Source organism: Vipera berus (assembly GCF_964194415.1).
Source record: "Vipera berus genome assembly, chromosome: 2".
Classification (NCBI taxonomy): domain Eukaryota; kingdom Metazoa; phylum Chordata; class Lepidosauria; order Squamata; family Viperidae; genus Vipera; species Vipera berus.
The window spans coordinates 154,517,669-154,539,457 of record NC_138203.1 but is presented as its reverse complement, the minus strand read 5'-3'; the positions used below and the strand labels follow the sequence as shown (position 1 = coordinate 154,539,457).

Sequence of the window (21,789 nt, the reverse complement as noted above, 5' to 3'; positions counted from 1 at the left end):
TTGCAGTGTAAAACTAGTTAGCCCTCTCCCCAATAGGATTGTGTGACAGGTCATCAGGGTCCAGCGAGGTTACATTTATGCAAACATATGATTACCTAGCCTTAATTAGCTTCAATAACAATATGTTTTATTTCCACCAGAAGGTTACTGGAGTCAGGTTATTAGTGCGGGAGGCAACGGATCGTGCAAAAGGTCAGATTTCCATCTCCAAAGAGGGCTTCGTGGAAGAGAGCACGTGGAAGCCGGAAAGCAGCACCTATCTGAAATACCATAAACCAGTCCTGCTTTTTTTGAGGAAAGCAACCTCAAGCAATTTTTAGAGGTAGAATCTGAAGCGTTATACAGACCTAATAACTGATAAAAGCAGTTGATGATGGTGTTAAGCATTATCATCATCATTTCTGAAACGACCACGCTATAAACTACGTTCAATTTTAACTGGAAAATTCCACAAGGTTATTATCATTGTCCATGAGCAGATTTGAACATTCGGTCTTCAAGGAACTGCTCTGAATTCTGCTCCTTGACTTGCTATATTCCTAGGTAAAACAGAATTCCTGTGAACCAAATAAGAGTTCAAACTTTTCATTTTACAGATACTAATCACTGTGATTTCTCATGCGAGCCCTTTCCTTAATAGTTCAGCTCTTCCTACTCACTGCTACTGCCTTAGCCATCTATATGTAGGAGATGACCAGGCTGAGCCCAAGGGACGGGTCAAACATGTCATAAGTCATGAGTCTCTGTGCCTCTCTTCTCTCCCACTCATTTCCCTTAATGGCCAGTTGATCAGATTCTTGTAGAGAGCTTAAGCTTGAAATAAAACTTTAGGCTCATTTGAACTGCCTGAATCTCCTGATTTCCCAGGCACTTGACACTATATGCTCTTTTACATATTCAACTTGCAAAATATTTATATTTTGCTCTTTTGCTGAACCTGAGTACATCAGTGGAAAAAGCCAACCTTGCTCTAAACAGCCAGGTCCCATTCCTTACCCTTGTAATTTACTTCCTGTGCAAGACATAGAATTAAAACCAGTATTTCTATGATTTTATGTCAGAAATAAGGCTCCTGGATTTAAGAGGATGGCAGCCAAGCTAACCAAATCTTATTTTACAGGTAGTTCTCGGTTAATGATGGTAATTGGGACCAGAATTTCTATCATTAAGCAAGGTGGCTGTAAAATGCTCTATCATGTGACTGCATCGCTTAGCAACAGCAATCCCTATTGCCATCATTAGGCGAGGTTTGTGGGTCATTAAGCGAGGACTTCCTTGCAACTTCCTTCTGGCTTCCAATAATCAAAATCAGTGGGCAAGCCAATAGGAAGTTGCAAGTCCAAGGTAAGTGACTGCTGCCTTAGGGGGGCTGAGGAATGTACAGATGGCTTGAGATGCACGGTGCAAGTGCAGCAAGTCTCAGGATAGCTGCTAAGGGGTGAAGGACAGCATGTGAAGGTCTGGGGTAACACATAGCACAAGGACATCAAGGCTCAGGGTGGCAGCTGGAGGACAGGGGTGGGGGTACAAGGGTCTGGTGTGGTGCGGCACCAGCGCAAGAGGTGTGGGTAGTTCCTGCCAGGAGGGGGGGCATACAAAACTTCAGTATGATGTGACATTAGCACTGTGAGGCTTGAAGTGGTTGCTGCCAGGCACAGGAGACTTAAGTATCACTCCTTTGGCACCACTGTAACTTGGACCAGTCACTAAATGAGTGGTCATTAACTGAGGCCCACCTGCATTTGCATATCCAATCCTAACAATCACTTTCAGTTCCTCATCCAATGAACAAACAAGAATGTTTTATATGATTACAAGTATGCACTAAATTTCACATTGTGCTGTTTTTCTCTTCTTTTACCCATGCTGAACTCCATTATTAACATAAACCAGTTCAACAAAAATAACATTTCTGCTACTTATTGTTAACCTCCCATATTATAAAACTACCCAAAGATCACTAAATGGCATGTAAATTTGGTAGACGTTGGACACTGTGTGTAGATTCCCCAGAAGGTATTTTGCTCATCTCTTAGAACAGGGGTGTCAAACTCAATTTCACTGAGGGCCGCTTCAGCATCATGGCTGCCCTCAAAGGGCCAGATGGGCGTGGCTGGGTGGTCACAGCTGGGTCGCAGCAACTAGGTAGGTGTGGCCAGCTCGACGCTGCTCACTCGGTGCGGCTTACCTGGTATGGCCAAGTGGGCATGGCTGGACAGGTGTGGCCAGTTAGATGCAGCCAGCCCAACTCTGCTGACTCGGGACAGCTAGGTCGGCACGGAAAAGTCGCACTGGCTAATTCGACGTGTGGACAATTCGGTGCCCCACAAGCTCCTTGCTTCCCCAAACTGCCAACAGCCGTGTGCATGTGCACGCGCACACACATGCACACACTGCATTCCAGGTTTGGGGATTTTATCTACATAGGAGGAGAGGTCCTTCTCCCCAAGCCCAGGCATGATTGGCAGCTTGCCAGCTCAGATATGAATAAAAGTATCCAAGCTTGGAATGGAGTGTGCGTGCATGTGTGTGCACAGCACAGCACACCAAAGTGCTTGGTTGAATTACAAAAATCTCTGGAAAGGAGGAGGGGTGGCAGGGAGCTGCATGAGGGAAGGCTGCCCCAACAAGCCAGCATCCTTCTCGAAAAGATTCCCTTTCAAAAGGGACAGCCTCCCTCATGCAAGGCCAGGGAGTGCTGCTCCCCTACCTCCTCTTCTTGTTCTCCAGAGATTTGTCAAGGCGGGAGTTTGACTCACACTTCCCTGCGCAGCAGTGTCGCCCTCTACCGCCTGCTTTGCCGGGAGGGGCACCAGACAGGGAAACACCAATGCCTGGATGTCTGGGATTGGGAAAAGAATGTCTCCTTTGGCATGTTGCGCGCAGACACGCACACACCTCCCATTCCGAGTTTGGAGACTTTTATGCACAACGGAGCTGGCAAGCTGCCAATCATGCCTGGGCTTGGGGGAAAAGGCAGTTTGGGGAGGTGAGGAGCTTGTGGGGCACCAAGTTGTCCCCACGTCAAGTTAGAAGGTGCGACTTGTTCCGTGCCAACCCAGCCGTCCCGAGTCAGTGGGGCCAGGCCGGCTGCACCTACCCAGCCCTGCCCACCTGGCCACTATGAGTCGTCTTAGACCCATCCCCACCCGCCCCTGCAGTTACCGCTGCCGTACAACTCCATGTGTTGGAGGGGCTTCTGCTGCCCATCCTCTCTAGCACTCCTGCCACTGACAAGACACCCGAAGAAGTGAGGAAGTAACTACTCAATCACCTCCTCCTACTAGTCTGCTTGCGGGCCAGATCTAAACACATTGCGGGCCTCGGGTTTGACATGTCTGACTAGAAGATTATGCAGCTCACATTCCCAGGCCAGCCCCAAATTCTTTGGTTATACAGCCCCGAGAGCCCCTCCAACTTCAACTGCTGAAAATCCCATCACAGTTTTCTGACAATTATATTTAAATTAGAATATACAAAACTTGTAGCTTAATATAATTTCTTTAAAAAATAAAAATAAATCTCTGTGTTCCCCAGATTCATGAAAAAGCAGAAAGCCCCAATATGCCCATTTTGTATTATTGTTTCATCACTGGAAACTGCACCCAGCCACCAAAGGTTTGTTAACTTTTGATCTACCACCTGGCTGAGCAACCTTTCAGCCTATGGGCTGCCACACAGATATGCACTAAGAGGTGTCTTCCAAGCTATGAATGCACCAAAATGGAGAAGGCTGATGGGCTGCACCTAACAATTGCATTGTTTAAAAGTTACTTGCTGCCAAGTGATATCGCACTTCATATCAGATATCTACAGGTCAATTCACCATAATTCAGATTATTACTGTAAATTCATATAAAACAGAAAGCTTACAAGTGAAAACCAACCACAGTGTATACACTCACTAATACACCACAGACACATCTAGAACTATTTTATAGATATGAAGCATTCAGGAAAAAATGCTTATTTATTGCTTTTGGAATTATTCTTACTCTGTATTTTTTACACATAGAAAAAAATGCATCCGAGTAAGGAATAGAGTGACAATAGTCCCATAATCAACAAATAAATCCACAGCACAACACTCAACCCAAACTAAGCAAACAAATTAATGTGGTGAAATCAAGCTGCAGGCTATAACTACAGTTTCAAAGATCAGTAGTACATATTTACATGTCATGCAAAATGTGCTTAAAAAAAGAAGAAGAAGAAGAGACAATAATTAGAAAATAAAGCAGAGAGTCCATGTAGGAGAGACATACAGCTAGCAGGACAATGAACAGAAGTCTTATCATTAACAGATATATAGAATAAGAAGGAAGGAACAGGGTTGTATGACAGATATACGACGTGCAAGACACAAAATGTAAAGCAAAAGACAAATGCATAGAAAAACCCAATCAGCACACCTTAAACTTGCTTCCTTTTGTTTCAGCTAGCTTGCCAGAGATATCAGGCTAGCTTGTTACAGACATTGCTACCTGTCTTTAAATTTGGATGTCTTTGCTCCTATACAGGTAGTTCTCAAATTATGACCACAACTGAGTCCAACATTTCTGTTGGTAGGCGAGACAGCTGTTAAGTGAATTTTGCCGCATTTTACAACCCTTCTTGCCACAGCTGTTAAATGAATCCCTGCAACTGTTAAGTTAGTAACATGGCTGTTAAATGCATCTGGCTTCCCCATTGACTTTGCTTGTCAGACAGTTGCAAAAGGGGAACACATGAATCCGGGACACGGCAACTGTCATAAAGATGAGCCAGTTGCCAAACATCCCAATTTTGATCATGTGATCGTGGGTATGCTGCAATGATCATGTGAAAAACAGTCATAAGCTGCTTTTTTTAGTCCCATTGTAACTTTGAATGCTCACTAAATGAATGATTTCAAGTCAAGGACTGTCTGTTATACTCAGGTCACTCCACTCCAAGGAAACACCAGTAACACAAATTAGCACATTCATATATGTAAATAAGCAACCAATATGTCCACAAAGCGTTTAACACCTATGCACATGATGATCCAATTTCTCCCCCCCCCCCAAATTACAAAACATTCCTATTAAGCTCATTGTAATCTGACTGTGGATGGTTGCAATCTTATTCAGAAATTAGACTATCGACTACATTTTATGGATATTTCATATGTATTGTTATCAGTATGTCAGCAGACCAGACACTGTTAATAGGGCAACGGTATTTTCCTAAACTGAGGCAGAATGGCAAGATGAGGATCCTGAACAAATTTCATGAAGTAACGGAAGGGGAGGAACTGTACAAGTTCACTGACATGCATGGTTATTATTTATGTTTGATAAATAAAAGGAATTTTCTGAGCTCAGAACCACGCATCAACAATGTTATATCAAGCACAATGAAAGTGCTAAGCCACATAATATCCTTGATTTATTCACAAATTTTCTTTCCATAAGATTTTATTTTCCCCAGATTGTAATTTTAGAAAAAGCTTTATTTTAAAATAGTGACCAATCTCAGGATCACTATAATTTAGATTTTAAATAAATAAGAAAACTTTTCAAATTGGTTTTGTTTAATTTAGTTGAATTGAGTCTATGATGAAAAAATTCAAATTCTCTGGTGAGACAACAGTGATTTAAGCAAGGTGATTTTATACTTCAGGTCTAGCATAACAAATGTCTTGCAACTAGCAGTTACGTAACACTTCCCACTGTATTGCCTTGCTATTTCTCACAGCTATTTTGAAAACATTTGTGAACATTTCATAGCTTAGAAATAAGCATACTTCAAAGAAACTAGGGCTTTGATTTAGTTAAAGTAAGAGTCCTCTATGAAAACATCCCTGTTATCTGACAAGACAGCAGACATGAGAAGGCAGCAAAAGGTCAATTGTGCCCTATAAAGTATGGAATAGTGTCTGGGGTGATATATACTATATATATGGGTTTTCACTTAAAGCATCTTTCATAATAAGCATAGTCTGGTCACTAGTATGAAAATGAAATCTAAGGAGATGGATTAGATCCATTAGATTCCTTATTCTCTTGCAGATGAAAAAAGAAAACAATTCTATTGTGATTTATTCCTAAAACTATTAATTCTAATTCTGTTTGGCAAACTGTCTGGAAAAGGGGCAAATGAGGAACATAAATTTTGTTTCTCTATTTGTAATCAAAATGATAGGGTAGAATTATACACAGTAAGCGTATATAATGGTAAGCGTAAAAATTAACATTTAAGCAATCGTAGTATCTCTAAAAATAGAAACACTACTCATTTGCTATTGCTTTTCCAAAGCTATTGCTTTTCCAAAGAGACCATTCCTCCATTAGACAGGGAGCCTAAACAATTTCTTATTGAATGTGTTAGATAAGTTTCTGAAATCAATTAAATTTCAAAGGACTGAAGTGAAACATTTTTCAGTACTTAATCTCAAAGAATTCCTAACTGCATGGCTCTTAAACAATCACCTGCATTGTATCTGAAATAATTAAATGGCAGCTTGGGTTTCAGTGGACCATATCAAATTGTTCCCCTTCATGGATTACTGCCTTGTCGTGGCGAAGGGGCTTGCGTAATTCAATGAAGCTATGAGCTATGCCGTGCAGGGCCACCCAAGACGGAAAGGTCATAGCCGAGAGTTCTGACAAAACGTGATCCACTGGAGAAGGAAATGGCAACCCACTCCAGTATCTTTCCCATGAAAACCCTATGGACAGTACCAAAAGGCAAAATGATATGACGCTGGAAGATGAGCCCCTCAGGTCGGAAGGCGTCCAATATGCTACTGGGGAAGAGCAGAGGGCTAGTACTAGTAGCGCCAGAAAGAATGAAGCGACTGGGCCAAAGCCGAAAGGACGCTCAGCTGTGGATATGTCTGGTGGTGAAAGGAAAGTCCGATGCTGTAAAGATTCTTTCTCCATAGGAACCTGGAATGTAAGATCCATGAATCAAGGAAAGCTGGACGTGGTCAAACAAGAGATGACAAGACTAAACATCGACATCTTAGGTATCTGCGAACTAAAATGGACAGGAATGGGTGAATTTAATTCAGATGACCATCAGGTATACTACTGCGGGCAAGAATCCCTCAGAAGAAATGGAGTAGCCTTCATAGTCAATAAAAAAGTAGGAAAAGCAATACTGGGATACAACCCTCAAAATGACAGAATGATCTCAGTTCGAATCCAAGGCAAACCATTCAATATCACAGTAGTCCAAGTCTATGCCCCAACCACCAATGCTGAAGAGGATGAAATTGACCGGTTCTATGAAGCCCTACAGCACCTTATAGAACTAACACCCAAAAATGATGTCCTTATCATCATGGGAGATTGGAATGCTAAAGTAGGAAGCCAAAAGATAACTGGAATAACAGGCAAGTTTGGCCTTGGAGTACAAAATGAAGCAGGGCACAGGCTAATAGAATTTTGTCAAGAGAATACGATGGTCATAGCAAACACTCTTTTCCAACAACCCAAGAGACGGCTTTACACATGGACATCACCAGACGGTCAACACAGAAATCAGATTGACTATATGCTCTGCAGCCAAAGATGGAGAAGCTCTATACAGTCAGTAAAAACAAGACCAGGAGCTGACTGTGGCTCAGACCATGAGCTTCTTGTTGCAAAGTTTAGGCTTAAATTAAAGAAAGTAGGGAAAAGCGCTAGGCCACTCAGGTATGAATTAAATCATATCCCTGTTCAATATACAGTAGAGGTGACAAATAGATTTAAGGAATTAGATCTGATAGACAGAGTGCCTGAAGAACTATGGACAGAGGTTCGCAACATTGTACAACAGGTAGCAACCAAAACCATCCCAAAGAAAAAGAAATGCAAGAAAGCAAAATGGCTGTCTGAGGAAGCTTTGCAAATAGCTGAGGAAAGGAGGGAAGCAAAAGGCAAGGGAGAAAAAGAAAGATACACCCAATTGAATGCAGAATTCCAGAGAATAGCTAGAAGAGATAAGAATGCCTTCTTAAATGAACAGTGCAAAGAAATAGAAGAAAACAATAGAATAGGGAGGACCAGAGATCTTTTCAAGAAAATTGGAGAGATGAAGGGAACGTTTCATGCAAAAATGGGCATGATAAAGGACCAAAATGGCAGGGACCTAACAGAGGCAGAAGAGATTAAGAAGAGGTGGCAAAATTACACAGAAGAACTATACAAGAATGAGCTTAATGTCCCTGATAATCACAATGAGGTGGTCACTGACCTCGAGCCAGACATCCTAGAATGTGAAGTGAAGTGGGCCTTAGAAAAGCTGAGCAACAACAAAGCTAGTGGAGGTGACAGTATTCCAGCTGAGCTGTTCAAAATCTTAAAAGACGATGCAGTAAAAGTGCTACACTCAATTTGCCAGCAAATTTGGAAAACTCAACAGTGGCCACAGGATTGGAAAAGATCAGTTTACATTCCAATTCCAAAGAAAGGAAGTGCCAAAGAACGTTCAAGCTACCGCACCATTGCACTCATTTCTCATGCTAGTAAAGTTATGTTTAAAATCCTACAAGCTAGACTCCAGCAGTATGTGGATCGAGAACTACCAGAAGTACAGGCAGGATTTCGAAGAGGCAGAGGAACTAGAGATCAAATTGCCAACATACGCTGGATCATGGAGAAAGCTAGAGAGTTCCAGAAAAACATCTACTTCTGCTTCATTGACTATGCTAAAGCCTTTGATTGTGTGGATCATAACAAACTGTGGCAAGTCCTTAAAGAGATGGGCGTACCAGACCATCTTATTTGTCTCTTGAGAAACCTATATGCGGGCCAAGAAGCAACAGTGAGAACTGGACACGGAACCACTGATTGGTTCAAAATTGGGAAAGGAGTCCGGCAAGGCTGTATACTGTCACCTTGCCTATTTAACTTATATGCAGAGCACATCATGAGAAAGGCAGGGCTAGATGAATCAAAAGTTGGAATTAAGATTGCCGGAAGAAACATCAACAACCTAAGATATGCAGATGATACCACTCTAATGGCAGAAAGTGAAGAGGAACTAAAGAGCCTCTTGTTGCGAGTGAAGAAGGAGAGTGCAAAACTTGGGTTGAAACTAAACATTAAGAAAACCAAGATAATGGCATCTGGCCCTCTCAATTCCTGGCAAATAGATGGGGAAGAAATGGAGGTAGTGACAGATTTTATTTTCCTGGGCTCCAAGATCACTGCAGATGGGGACTGTAGCCAAGAAATTAAAAGACGCTTGCTCCTTGGGAGGAAAGCCATGGCAAATCTAGACAGCACACTAAAAAGCAGAGACATCACCCTGTCAACAAAAGTGCGTATAGTCAAGGCTATGGTCTTCCCAGTTGCAATGTATGGCAGTGAAAGCTGGACCATAAGAAAGGCTGAGCGCCAAAGAATTGAAGCCTTTGAACTATGGTGCTGGAGAAGACTCCTGCGAGTCCCTTGGACTGCAAGGCTATCAAACCGGGCAATCCTAGAGGAGATCAACCCTGACTGCTCTTTAGAAGGCCAGATCCTGAAGCTAAAACTCAAATACTTTGGCCACCTAATGAGAAGGAAGGACTCACTGGAGAAGAGCCTAATGCTGGGAAAGATTTAGGGCAATAGAAGAAGGGGACGACAGAGAATGAGGTGGCTGGATGGAGTCACTGAAGCAGTAGGCGTGAGCTTAAATGGACTCCAGAAGATGGTAGAGGACAGGAAGGCCTGGAGGAACGTTGTCCATAGGGTCGCGATGGGTCGGACACGACTTCGCAACTAACAACAACAACAACAACAATCAAATTGTTATGCACTTCTTCAGTAAGTCCTCCACACTTAAATTAAAAATAAACTCTATAAATGATTTCTCAACTTCACCTTGAATTTGGTCTTCCCCATTTGCAACAGTTGAGATATCTTCAGCTTAAGCATGTTCTAAGGCAGGGGTGTCAAACTGCTGGCCAGCGGGCCGGATGCATCATAGCGAAACTGTGCCCACCCCACTGCTGGCTATGGCAAAAAAGTCACGATACGTCACAACACATCACATGATGTTGCGAGATTGACACCCCTCTTCTAAGGTATCAATATGAACCAGTTAGTTTGGCTTACTCAGAGGCACTTGTGTTGCTTCCTTGACTTTGCAAGGAACAGAATCCAATACAGAAATAAAATCTATAAAATCTTTATTTAAAAGATTGGGGCTGGCTAGAAAATTCTGGGAGTGGAAGTCCACAGGTCTTAAATTTGCCAAAGTTGGACACCTCTGATGTAGATCAACTGTCTATCTATATTAGCAGAAATTCCAATCCACTTTGTGAATTCCTTTCAACTAGAATTGTCAGAGACTGATTATATGACCCACTGCATGCAGAGCTGTAATATTGAGTTCTTGCCCCCAAAGGCTAAATGTTCATCAAATGGTAACAAATAACTTATTTCAGTGAGCCAAGACAATCTTACAGAGGAATTAAAAGATTGTTAAGAATATGTATTCAATGTGATTTTCACAGAAGACTTCTTCCTAATCCCTATTTGTTCCAGTCTTTGCATTTATTTTCCATCTTTATGTTAAGTTCAGACTTCTATAGAAATCTTTCTGACTTTATCTGCACAACAATGATAATGGCAGAGTTACAGTTGCAAGAAAAAGTATGTGAACCCTTTGGGATTACGTGGAGTTTTGCATGAATTGGCCATAAAATGCGCTCTAAACGTCATGTAAGTCACAACAATAGAAAAACACAGTCTGCTTAAAATAATACTACACAAACATTAGCTGTTGTCATGTTTTAATTGAACATAAGATGGAAACATTCACAGTGCAGGGTGGAAAAAGTATGTGAACCTTTGGACTTAATAACTGGTTGACCCTCCTTTGGCAGCAATAACCTCAACCAAACGTTTCCTGTAGTTGCAGATCAGACCTCCACAACGATCTGGAGTAATTTTGGACCACTCCTCTTCACAAAACTGTTTCAGTGTAGCAATATTCTTGGGATGTCTGGTGTGAATCGCTCTCTTAAGGTCATGCCACAGCATTTCAATCGGGCTGAGGTCAGGACTCTAACTGGGCCACTTCAGAAGGCGTATTCTGTTCTGCTGAAGCCATTGTTTTGTTAAATTACTTGTATGCTTTGGGTCATTGTCCTGTTGCATCACCCATCCTCTGCGGAGCTTCAGTTGGCGGACAGATGGTCGTACGTTTTCCTGCAAAATGTCCTGATAAACTCTGGAATTCATTTTCCCATCAATGACAACAATCCGTCCAGGCCCTGAGGCAGCAAAGCAGCCCCAAACCATGATGCTCCCTCCGCCATGTTTTACAGTGGGGATGAGGTTTTGATGTTGGTGTGCTGTGCCTTTTTTTCTCCACGCATAGTGTTGTGTGTTTTTCCCAAACTCCTCAATTTTGGTTTCATCTGTCCACAGTATATTTTGCCAGTAGTGCTGTGGAACATCGAGGTGCTCTTTTGCAAACTTCAAACGTGCTGCAATATTTTTTTTGGGACAGCAATGGCTTCCTCCGTGGTATCCTCCCATGTACTCCATTCTTGTTTAATGTTTTCCTTATTGTAGATGTGTCAACAAAAATGTTAGCATGTGCCAGAGATTTCTGTAGGTCTTTAGCTGACACTCTAGGATTCTTCTTTACCTCATTAAGCATTATGCGCTGTGTTCTTGCAGTCATTTTTACAGGACGACCATGCCTAGGGAGAGTAGCAACAGTGCTAAACTTTCTCCATTTGTACACAGTCTGTCTTACCGTGGACACATGAAAATCAAGGCTTTTGGAGACACTTTTGTAACCCTTTCCAGCTTCATGCAAGTCAACAATTCTTGATCGTAGATCTTCTGAGAGCTCTTTTCTGCGAGGCATGGTTCACATCAGACAGTGCTTCTTGAGACCAGTAAACCCAAAACAGGTGTGTGTTTTTAAAGGGCAGGACAGCTGTCAGCAACACATCCAATATCATCACACTGATTGGAGTCAAGGTTGGCTCACTCCTGGCTCCAATTAGCTCTTGGAGAAGTCATTAGGCTAGGGGTTCACATACTTTTTCCACCCTGCACTGTGAATGTTTCCATCTTATGTTCAATTAAAACATGACAACAGCTAATGTTTGTGTTGTATTATTTTAAGCAGACTGTGTTTTTCTATTGTTGTGACTTACATGACGTTTAGAGCGCATTTTATGGCCAATTCATGCAAAACTCCACATAATCCCAAAGGGTTCACATACTTTTTCTTGCAACTGTAGGAGGACTGGGCAAAAAGGTGAATACCTGGTCCAGAATCACTCAGAGGTTGGGTGAATGGGGATGCACTTGGATCTACTCCATTCCAGCCAGATAGCTTAATCCTTGTATTACACTGAAGAGTAATAGATCCTATTCCCAAATACGACTGTATCCAAATATGATCAGCAATGAACAGAATCAACTTTCTTAGTGATATCTACTCATACAACCCAATATCTTGTTTGCAAATGAAGGTGAAAATATAGCATATCTACAATTTTATGAAAATAATGAGATATGTTCTATTGTACTCAAACATTCGCTGTTCTGAATATGAAGTCTGTTAAAGTCACTTGATGCCCTTTATCCAATCTTCTGAAAACAAACACTCTTATAAGATTTTTCCTTGCAGAAGAATATCTTTGACACATGTGATCCTTTTCTAATTTTGTGGGTAGAAGGTAGAAATTCTAAGCTATCTCAGAGTAAGAAAGGAAATATTCTAGGACACGGGTGTCAAACTCGCTGCGTCACGTGATGTGTCGCGACGTATCGTGACTTTTTTTTTTGCATTGCCAGAGCTGGGGTGGGCGCAGCCTCCATATGATGCAACTGGCCTCTGGGCCGGCAGTTTGACATCCCTGTTCTAGGAGAAATCAGGACTGCTCATGGTGATATGCAAAACCTTTTAAATATCTCACATTGGAAATTGAGTGTTTTGAATTTGAGACAGCTCAAAATTGAGTTACTTTATAGACTGCAGGTTGCTATAAATGGTGTAATCTTTGTTACAGGTGACACTAGAGCAAAGCTGCCACTTCACATGCCCATTAGTATAATTTTAAGTATAAAACATTTGTTTGCTGAAATACTCCATCCATGCTCAACTACTGTCCTGACATCAGAACAATAGAATGCAGTAATGAAGTTTTCATAGCAGGTTTAAGACTTAAATGAACTCTTTTCATCTAGCATTTAAATAAGTATTGATGTGATATTTAAATTGCTTGTAGTTATTTTATAAGAGTTAAAGTGCGATAGATTTAATATTTTATTGTTGTTGGCATAAGGTAGACTATGATTGCTTGTTTTTTTATACCCTGTATTGAGCTCTGGAAAGTCGGGGAGGAGGGAGGGGGAAGGGAGGGAGAGGTTGGGGAGGGTTGGGGAGAGGGGAGGGGGTTGGGAGGGGTTTTGTCTTTTTAAAAAAATGTATTGTAAAACTTTTCAATAAAAAAATAAGACTTAAATGAACTCTTAAATTATACATATATCCATTTTAAGAAAAGAAATTACATGTTCCAGATGTAAATATACACACATTTCTCACAGACCATAGAGATTTTATTTCCCAATTAAGTTTCTTTTGCTAACTCTATAAATACATAAAACAAGTTCATTTAAATACACAAAGAGGTTGATACTGAACTAATTTTTTATGATTTCCCAGATATGTAGCTTTTAAAATAATTGTTCACTCTAAATTGGCTCTGAATTAAAGAAACATTATTTACCCCCAATATAATTCAACCAATATTTTCTTGAAATATTTTAGCAGCTTTTTAGAGGACCATATCAAAATTTGTTCAGTTAGGAAAGCACAAATAAACACATAAGAACAACTTAAAAAAGGATGTCTTTATCTTTAATGCATGAAATGAGCTCACAAATGACATTCTTTCATTATGCATGTTAGAGTCTCTAGGTTATGCAAAAGCATCATTTTAAAATGCCAATAAAAGTGAAAGCTCTATGGTTTTTTTCAGAACTGTTTGAACAGACACCTTTTCTTAAGATATTGTATAGATACATAATAAACCTTAAAAAATACCTGAGAGGTCTCGCCTGGGGATTGCCTGCTTCTACATATGGATGTAAATAATCCTTTATGTAGAGATCAGCAGCACTATTAGAATGGGTGCAAATGAGAATCCTGCTGGAATAAATGGTGCAAATAAAAAAGCAATGAAGAAACAGAAAATCATTCAAAGCAGTAAAATTACAAAAAAATAGTGATCATCTTTTCTGCATATTTATTTCAATGAAATTAATCTGCAAATTTTATGATTTAATGACGTTCCTAACTTCTGTGGGAATGTACATCCTTCCAACAACACCTGCTTTTCACTACCTCCGCGCCCTCTTCTCCAGATAGAATCTGCCTGCCTGCCTCCATCATGTCCTAGCTGGCAGACATTCTCAGACACTGCCCCCTCTGCCTGGAACAGCACGGCCCCAAGATCCTATGTGCCCCTACCTTCATGTCCTTTAGAGTACTGAAGTTTTATTTATGGTTAATTGCTTTTATTCTATTTTTATGCATGTTTTAGCTTTATATATTTCAAGCCACCTAGAATCACAGGAATTAGTGGCGTACAAATGTGGGTAAATAAAAAAAGCAATAGAGTTTTATAAATAAAGAACACTAATACTATACCAGGGGTAGGCAACCTCTGCATAGCTGACTCAGGAATTCTGGGAGTTGAAGTCCATGAGTCATAAAAGAGCCGAGGTTGCCTACCCCTGTACTATACAAATCACTGATTTCTAAATGGAATGCTGTGCTTTTCTTCACAGGGCACCAATTTTAATTCAGATCAGACTCACAAATGTTCTCCTAAACATCTATATAAGACAATGAGGGGTGAGGGTAAAGCCAGATGAAAACTCTACACTGCTAACTTTTAAATAAAGGGAGGCATTTGCCTTCTGATTAAAAATCTGCAGATCATCCCATCTCACCTAGTGTCTTGCTGTTGGAGAATTTGTTTGACTGCCTGAGCCAAAGTGAAGGTTTTGCCCGTCCCGTAAGGACCGATAATAAGGACTGGAGGCAGTTGAATTGACAGTGGAGTTGTGATGGCCAGAACGGCCTCCTTCTGCTTTGCATTGAGCCTAGGATCCAACTGCTCATCCCACTGCCTGCACAACAGAAAGCAGGGTATAATCAAAGACACATTGGAAACAAACCTTGTACTAATAAATTCTTATACCACTTTTTATAATCTCAACTAATACGCAGAATAATATTCCTTTCTTTAAAAAAATTAAAACTGTTTAATGTTTGGCAATACTATTTGACTGATTAACTAGGAGCATGGCTGGCTCGGGAATTCTGGGAGTTGAAGTCCACAGGTGTGAAAAGTTGCCATAGTTGTCCACCCCTGCTCTAGAGGCTCTGTTGAACTAGTTCAGAGGGCCAGAACCAAAATCCAGAACACTTTTTTTCACATGAAAAAAAATTTGGATGGGCTGAGTAGGTCAAGGCTGTTGTGGAGGGGGGGGGCTTCAACTCCCACATGTCTATATCCCCCTATCTCTGTCCTTTTTGCTGCTCTGCACTCTACTGAAAAGCTCTGCTGTTCCCCCCACCCCCATTGCTACCATCTGATTGACTTCTTCCTGCTGCTGGCCCAGAATCCAGGTGCAGCAGAGCGTCATCTGCCAAAGCTTGATGGGTCCAGCGAGGGAGAAGGCAGTGGGACAGTAAGGTCAGACAGTAAGGCGGAGGGGCCTTTCCAAGTGAAGGGGGAGACCGTGTGGCAGGTGCTGTCCAAGATAGTGACAGAACTGGAGGCAGCAGAGGGGCGAGGGCTTCCTGGAGGTGCAGTGCACTCTCTGCAGCCTGTGTCAGAAGCAGTCATGAAGACCCAGCCTGCAGGCTTCAATGAGGTATGGAGGTGAGCCCAGCACCAGTCCAGCCCACCTCTTACTCGCAGTCCAGCCTTCCTTCTGCAAAACCTGGCAAAGGGCCAGCAGCTTCCAATGGGCTTCAAGCCCACAGACAGGTTCTCCAGGACTGTTTGCGGCATGCGCTCTGCAGTTCACATTGGGTTAGGGTTCCTAGAGAAATGGCTTGCGGGCTTGTGTGTGGACTGGAAGTGATTCCAGCACCAACCGAAACAACCCACAGATCCTCTGCTCACTCTCAACAGAGCATTCCTCTTACAAAACTTTGCAAAGGACCAGCAGCTTTTTTTTTTTTGGGGGGGGGGGTAGTGGCAGAATACCTACCTGGTGGTTAAAAGGCCAAAAAAGATTTTTTTTGGGGGGAGGGGCTGAAAGAGAGGCAAGTGTGGTAGGGCAGGAGAAGCGTGAAGTACTTGATTAACAAGAGCATAATCCTGGCCTAAGTGCTGCAACTATTGTTGCTAAGTGTTGTGGTCCTGTGATATTTCACCTAACTACCACCTCACTTAGCAATGAAAATTCCAGTCCCAATTAGGTTAAGCAAGGACTCCCTGTATTCAGGAACCCTGAGGGTTCCGTCGGCCAGGCAATGCCGGCTGGCGACCCCCAGGGGGAGAGCCTTCTCTGTGGGTGCGCCGACCCTCTGGAATGAACTGCCTCCGGAGCTGCGGACGGCCCCTGACCTTCGATCCTTCCGCCGTGACCTGAAGACATGGTTGCTCCAACAAGCGGGCCTGGACTGACCATGGTTTTTAATTTGGTTTTTATTGTGTTAATTGTCCCGTATTTCTTATATTCATTGTTTAATTCTTTTTCAATGTTTGTATTTTATGTCTCTTAATTTTTATTGTTGTGAGCTGCCCTGAGTCCTTAGGGAGAGGGGCGGCATATAAATTTAATAAATCCTAATCCTAATTGCTGTCTCTTTGTCTTTGTGATAAAAGCTGAAGACTCCCTCAACTGACTTTGACTCCTGAGAACTACATGTACTGCAAGTTTTTGTAACAACATTATGGAAGTGGTTTGCCACTGTCTTATTCCCTGGGTCTAAACCCGCTTAACTTTTCCGAGATCTGCCAATGCTGGCTTGATATTGGTACTGGGAAATAAAGGTAAAACCTGTACAACCTTTAAAAACCCTAGAGAGAAATATCAGGCTCAAAATCATAACCTTATCTTCTCCAATGATCTAACTATCTTGCACACAAAGAAATGGAAATAAAGAAGAGCTGTTGGCACAAAAAGGTTGTCTGCTCCTTGCCTAGATTACAATGTACCTCACTTTCAAACAATGAAATCAGTATAAATTCAAACTCAAAAGGCTTTGCATGCAGCTTTGGTTCCTCAGATGGTAAAATACCTTTTGATTCTTATATGTATTTTTTTTGCTACCTGTTTGTAAAATGTATTGTTTATATTACAGTAAATTCATATCTCAAAAACATTTGCACTTATTGATCTACAAAAAATATACGCATGAGCAACATACAAACATAATGAAAACACAGCAGTTTAATTCATTTGCCACCTGTAACCTGCTAGTGTAATAGTCAGATTAAAAAACAAACTAGCTTAATATGCTACAAATATTACAAACCAGATGCTAGAAATGTTATTGATTCTTACCACACCCCTAACCAAAAGATGCAACATCACATCATCAGGCAGATTAAAATCCTCTCATACCCAATTCTTTTAGATTGCTCCATACAGGTCCAGCTTTTCTCGATAGCTTGTTATATAAACCAACACAAATGCTGCCAACTGAGCTTTAAAATGCATTAAGTACATCACATTGGAAAGAACAGTTCGTTTTTAAAGCAGTTTTTTCCATAAAGGATGTGATTGATTAAAACTGGCCTTTGATATAAAGAATAAAAATAATCCATGGCCTAATCCTGACATTCATAGGAAAAATTAGTCACTCGTTTCTCATCACTTTACCTAAGGCATTCTAGTGGACAAGGTTATATGAATCATCTAAATACAAGGAATGAAAATTCCGTAATTTTAAAATACTAGTTCTCTGTATCAAAGTATTAATTTTTTTGTACCTGTTGGGGCTCCAAGGTATTGTGGGGGTCATGCTGACATCTGGAAACAGGATACCATTGTCCTTGATCCTATCCAAGGCATAATGCATTTCACAGAGGGGTAAACGGTTTAACTGAAACTGAAGCTCGACCTAAGTGCATACGAAAGGAATATTGAGAATGAAGGAATGAATAAACGAATAACATGCCAGAAAACAAGAAATTAAAAGGACTAGTTACACTCATACAGATAATGAATCCCCTATTTTGTCACCATAAAACTATATAATTTGAGAATAAACTTTTTGAAACATGAATAATTAATAATTAATACTTCCCTACTTGTAAAGTAAAGGTAAAGGTTCCCCCGCACATGCGTGCTAGTCGTTTCCGACTCTAGGGGCCAGTGCTCATCTCCGTTTCAAAGCCAAAGAGCCAGCACTTGTCCGAGGACATCTCCGTGGTCATGTGGCCGGCATGACTAGACGCCAAAGGCGCACGGAACGCTGTTACCTTCCCACCGTAGTGGTCCCTATTTTTCTACTTGCACTTTTACGTGCTTTCGAACTGCTAGGTTGGCAGAAGCTGAGACGAGTAACAGGCGCTCACTCTGTTACGTGGCACTCGGGATTCGACCCGCCAAACTGCCGACCTTCTGATCAACAAGCTCAGCGTCCTAACCCACTTACAAACTGATATAATGCAAACCGATCATCTTTTATTAAGGTAAAAACAAACACTATTTTGAAAGAGCAAGACATTAAAATCTTTATTTTATTAACCCATTAAAAATATGAAATATTTTTAAAATCAGGAAAATCCATTTATTTGACTGTTTTAAAACTAGCCATTACAAGACAATGTTACTTCATTTACTATCATACTTAGATTGTTCAAACAATTCCATAATATTGGGATAAGTTTACTTATATACACATACATGCATATTCAAAAAGACAAAATGTAAAATTTCAAAGAACACAATTTAATACAAGCCAAACAAAACATGTTATCGACCACAGTTCCCACTAGAAACATAACCAGAGTAACACATTAACAATATATTGAAATGTTATGCTGTCAAAGCAATTTTCCTAAATAATACAAAAGTTATTTCTTATATTATTTATGTATGTACAACAAAAAGGACCCATTTTGACTAAAATTGGGGAGCAAAAACCTCAATATCCTAAGATGTTCAAACTAGCATTCAAATTTTTGAAATTCTGGACCCAGACTGCAACTAAAGAATTTACACTTCAGAATATAACAAAATTGGAAGATATTACTATTGAGACAGAGGAATATAAGCAACAAATATCCAAAGAACTGACAACTCTAAAAGTACAAGGAACTATCACTATGGCAAATAACCTTAAGGACCAACAACAAACTATGGGAAAACTTAATACTCAACTTTTGACTCCATCAAAAGAGCATATAACTTTAGGACTTCCGGTGGCTGTGCGGCGCCGGAGACAGCCTTCCCGGGCTGCCCGTGGCTCAGCTGAGTAATTTTCGCCCGAAACAGCGCCGATCAGCTGTTCGGGCGAATTTGAAGCCCCCTCCTCGGGAGAAGAGGAGGGGGTGAGGCCCCAGGTAGGGGTCAAGTTCTCCGGGGCCGCCTGAGCTTGGAGCTTGGGCGGCTGAAGGATTGAACTCCCCCGTAGCCTGGGTCGCTCCCAGCTGGTCAGCGTCTCTGCTCCGGATTTCTTGGAGCAGAGCCAGGCGTCTGCGACCACCCCTGCCTGAAGGAAGGACTATGGAATAAAAAGAGCAGGCAGAGCGGTACAAGAGGAAAAGGTGAAGAGGATTATTTTATTTTACTCTCGAGCTTGATGGACTTTTTAAACTTAAAGTGAAAGTGCGTCACAATTGAAAGTAAAAGATGGCGGCTAAACCTCCCCCTAAAACTCTTCGGAGTGGTGGAACTTCTCCGGTGCAACAATCATCATTGCAGGCGTTGCATCCTCCTGATGTATTGACACCGAAGGATTTACAAGATGCTCTTGAAAAACATACCCATGTAATTTTGGAATCAATGGGTGATAAATTTGCACAGATGGAGGAGAAATTGGAGAAATTGGAGGAGAGAATGGAAGAGAGGATGGAACAGAAGTTCAGTGTGATGAAGGTAGACATTTTGTCCTCAGTGCATAAAGTGGCTGAATGTGTGGAAGATTTGGATGAAAAAGTGGAAGATTTGACTCAAAAGAATGCCACATTAGAAGCAAAAGTATTGGAGAATGAAGATTTAAGAGACAAAATGGATAGAGAATTGAGTCTTGCTCAATATTATCAGATGTAGTTTGCTGTTAGAATTAGAGGCTTAAAAGAGAATATTAAGGAAGATCTAAAGCAGCTGGTTTCTGAGGCTCTCGAAGTGGTATTGAATCAGCCAGCATCTGAAATAAAAGGAGGCATGGATAAAGTGTTCCGTGTGAATTCATGGATTGCTAGACAGAGAAAGTTGCCTAGAGATGTGGTGGTTTATTTTGCAAAAAGGGAAATTAGAGATGAAGTTATACAAGCTGCCTATGATGCTAAAGTTGTGATTGCTGATCAAGAAGTCTTGGTTCTAAAAGAAATTCCTCCAAAGATTTTAAGGAGAAGGAAGGATTTTGCATTTCTTGTGCAAGAGCTCAAGCAACGAGATATAAGGTTCAGATGGGAGATTCCAGTTGGGTTGATGGTGATGCATGAAGGTAAAAGGTACCGTCTGGTTACTGTGATGCAAGCGCGTGATTTTTACAATAAAGTTTTAAAAGCAACCCCATTAACACTTCTGGAAGCTGCAAAGGGATCGGGAGAAGGAGAACATCAAGAGGCTGAAGATGGACAGACAGAGGAGAACGGTGCTGGAGGAGATCAAGCTACAACTTCTTTGGATGATCCTAGAGAGCAGAGGGTGACGCGTGCTGCTTTAAAACGATCAAAAAAAAAATAAAAGAACAAGATCAGCAGAAGTCTATGGTACTTCCACAACGCACTTACAGCCAAGCAGTGGGAGGAGCACGGCCTAAAAAAGATAGCCCTATCAAAGCAGTGCTCCAAGAGCTTTGGGATGATCTGCATGGCAACTAAATTTTTAACTTGGAACGTTAATGGACTAAACTCACCACAGAAGAGGAAGAAAGTTTTTCAATATTTAAAACAATTTAAGATAGATGTTATATGTTTGCAAGAAACGCATATTAGGGTTGCGGATCAAAAGTATTTATCGAACTCAAGGTTGGGCACGCAATTTGTTGCTTCTGCAATGAATAAGAAAAATGGAGTGGTTGTTTATGTTAAAAGTGCTTTAACAGCAGACTTAATTGAAGCAGATAAGCATGGAAGATACGTTATGATAGAGCTGCTGCTAGAAGGTAAAAAGACGCTTTTAGTTGGATTATATGCTCCTAATCAGCAACAAGCTGACTTTTTTAGTTTACTTCATACAAAGCTTACCCAGTTGGATTATAAATCTTTTATTTTTATGGGGGATTGGAATGGTGTTTTGGATGTACAGATGGACAAGGCTGGAGCTTTTAAGCGCGTCCCAAGTCATGCTAGACTGCCTAAATCTTTTTTTGAAATGAAGGATGACTTGGAACTGCGAGATATCTGGCGCGAGAGACATTTGCAGGAAAAGGATTATACTTTTTATTCTGACAGACACCAATCTTTTTCCAGGATTGATTTTATTTTGTTGACTAATGATTTTTTTTAAGGACCAAAAAGGTGAAGATTTGTGTAAGAACTATCTCTGATCATAGTCCAGTTTGGCTAGAGATTGATAAGGACAATAGAGACAGGCGCTCATGGCGCGTAAACGAGAATTTGTTTAGAAATCAGAGAAATGTGGAAGAATGCAAACAGCGGATGAAGGATTTTTTTGA

At 41.1% G+C, this 21,789-nt stretch overlaps 1 protein-coding gene across 6 annotated transcripts in view; it reads right to left on the bottom strand.

The window, feature by feature from the left end:
• Positions 1-21,789, bottom strand: part of HELZ (helicase with zinc finger) — a 169,778-nt gene that overhangs the window by 63,030 nt on the left and 84,959 nt on the right. For all 6 annotated transcript variants that reach the window (XM_081317976.1, XM_081317978.1, XM_081317977.1 and 3 more), the window contains 3 exons: positions 17,930-18,060; positions 14,928-15,107; positions 14,017-14,118 (listed from right to left, as the gene is read on the bottom strand). In XM_081317976.1, coding sequence (XP_081174102.1) covers positions 14,017-14,118; positions 14,928-15,107; positions 17,930-18,060 — 413 coding nt within the window. The remainder of the gene's footprint in view (positions 1-14,016; positions 14,119-14,927; positions 15,108-17,929; positions 18,061-21,789) is intronic.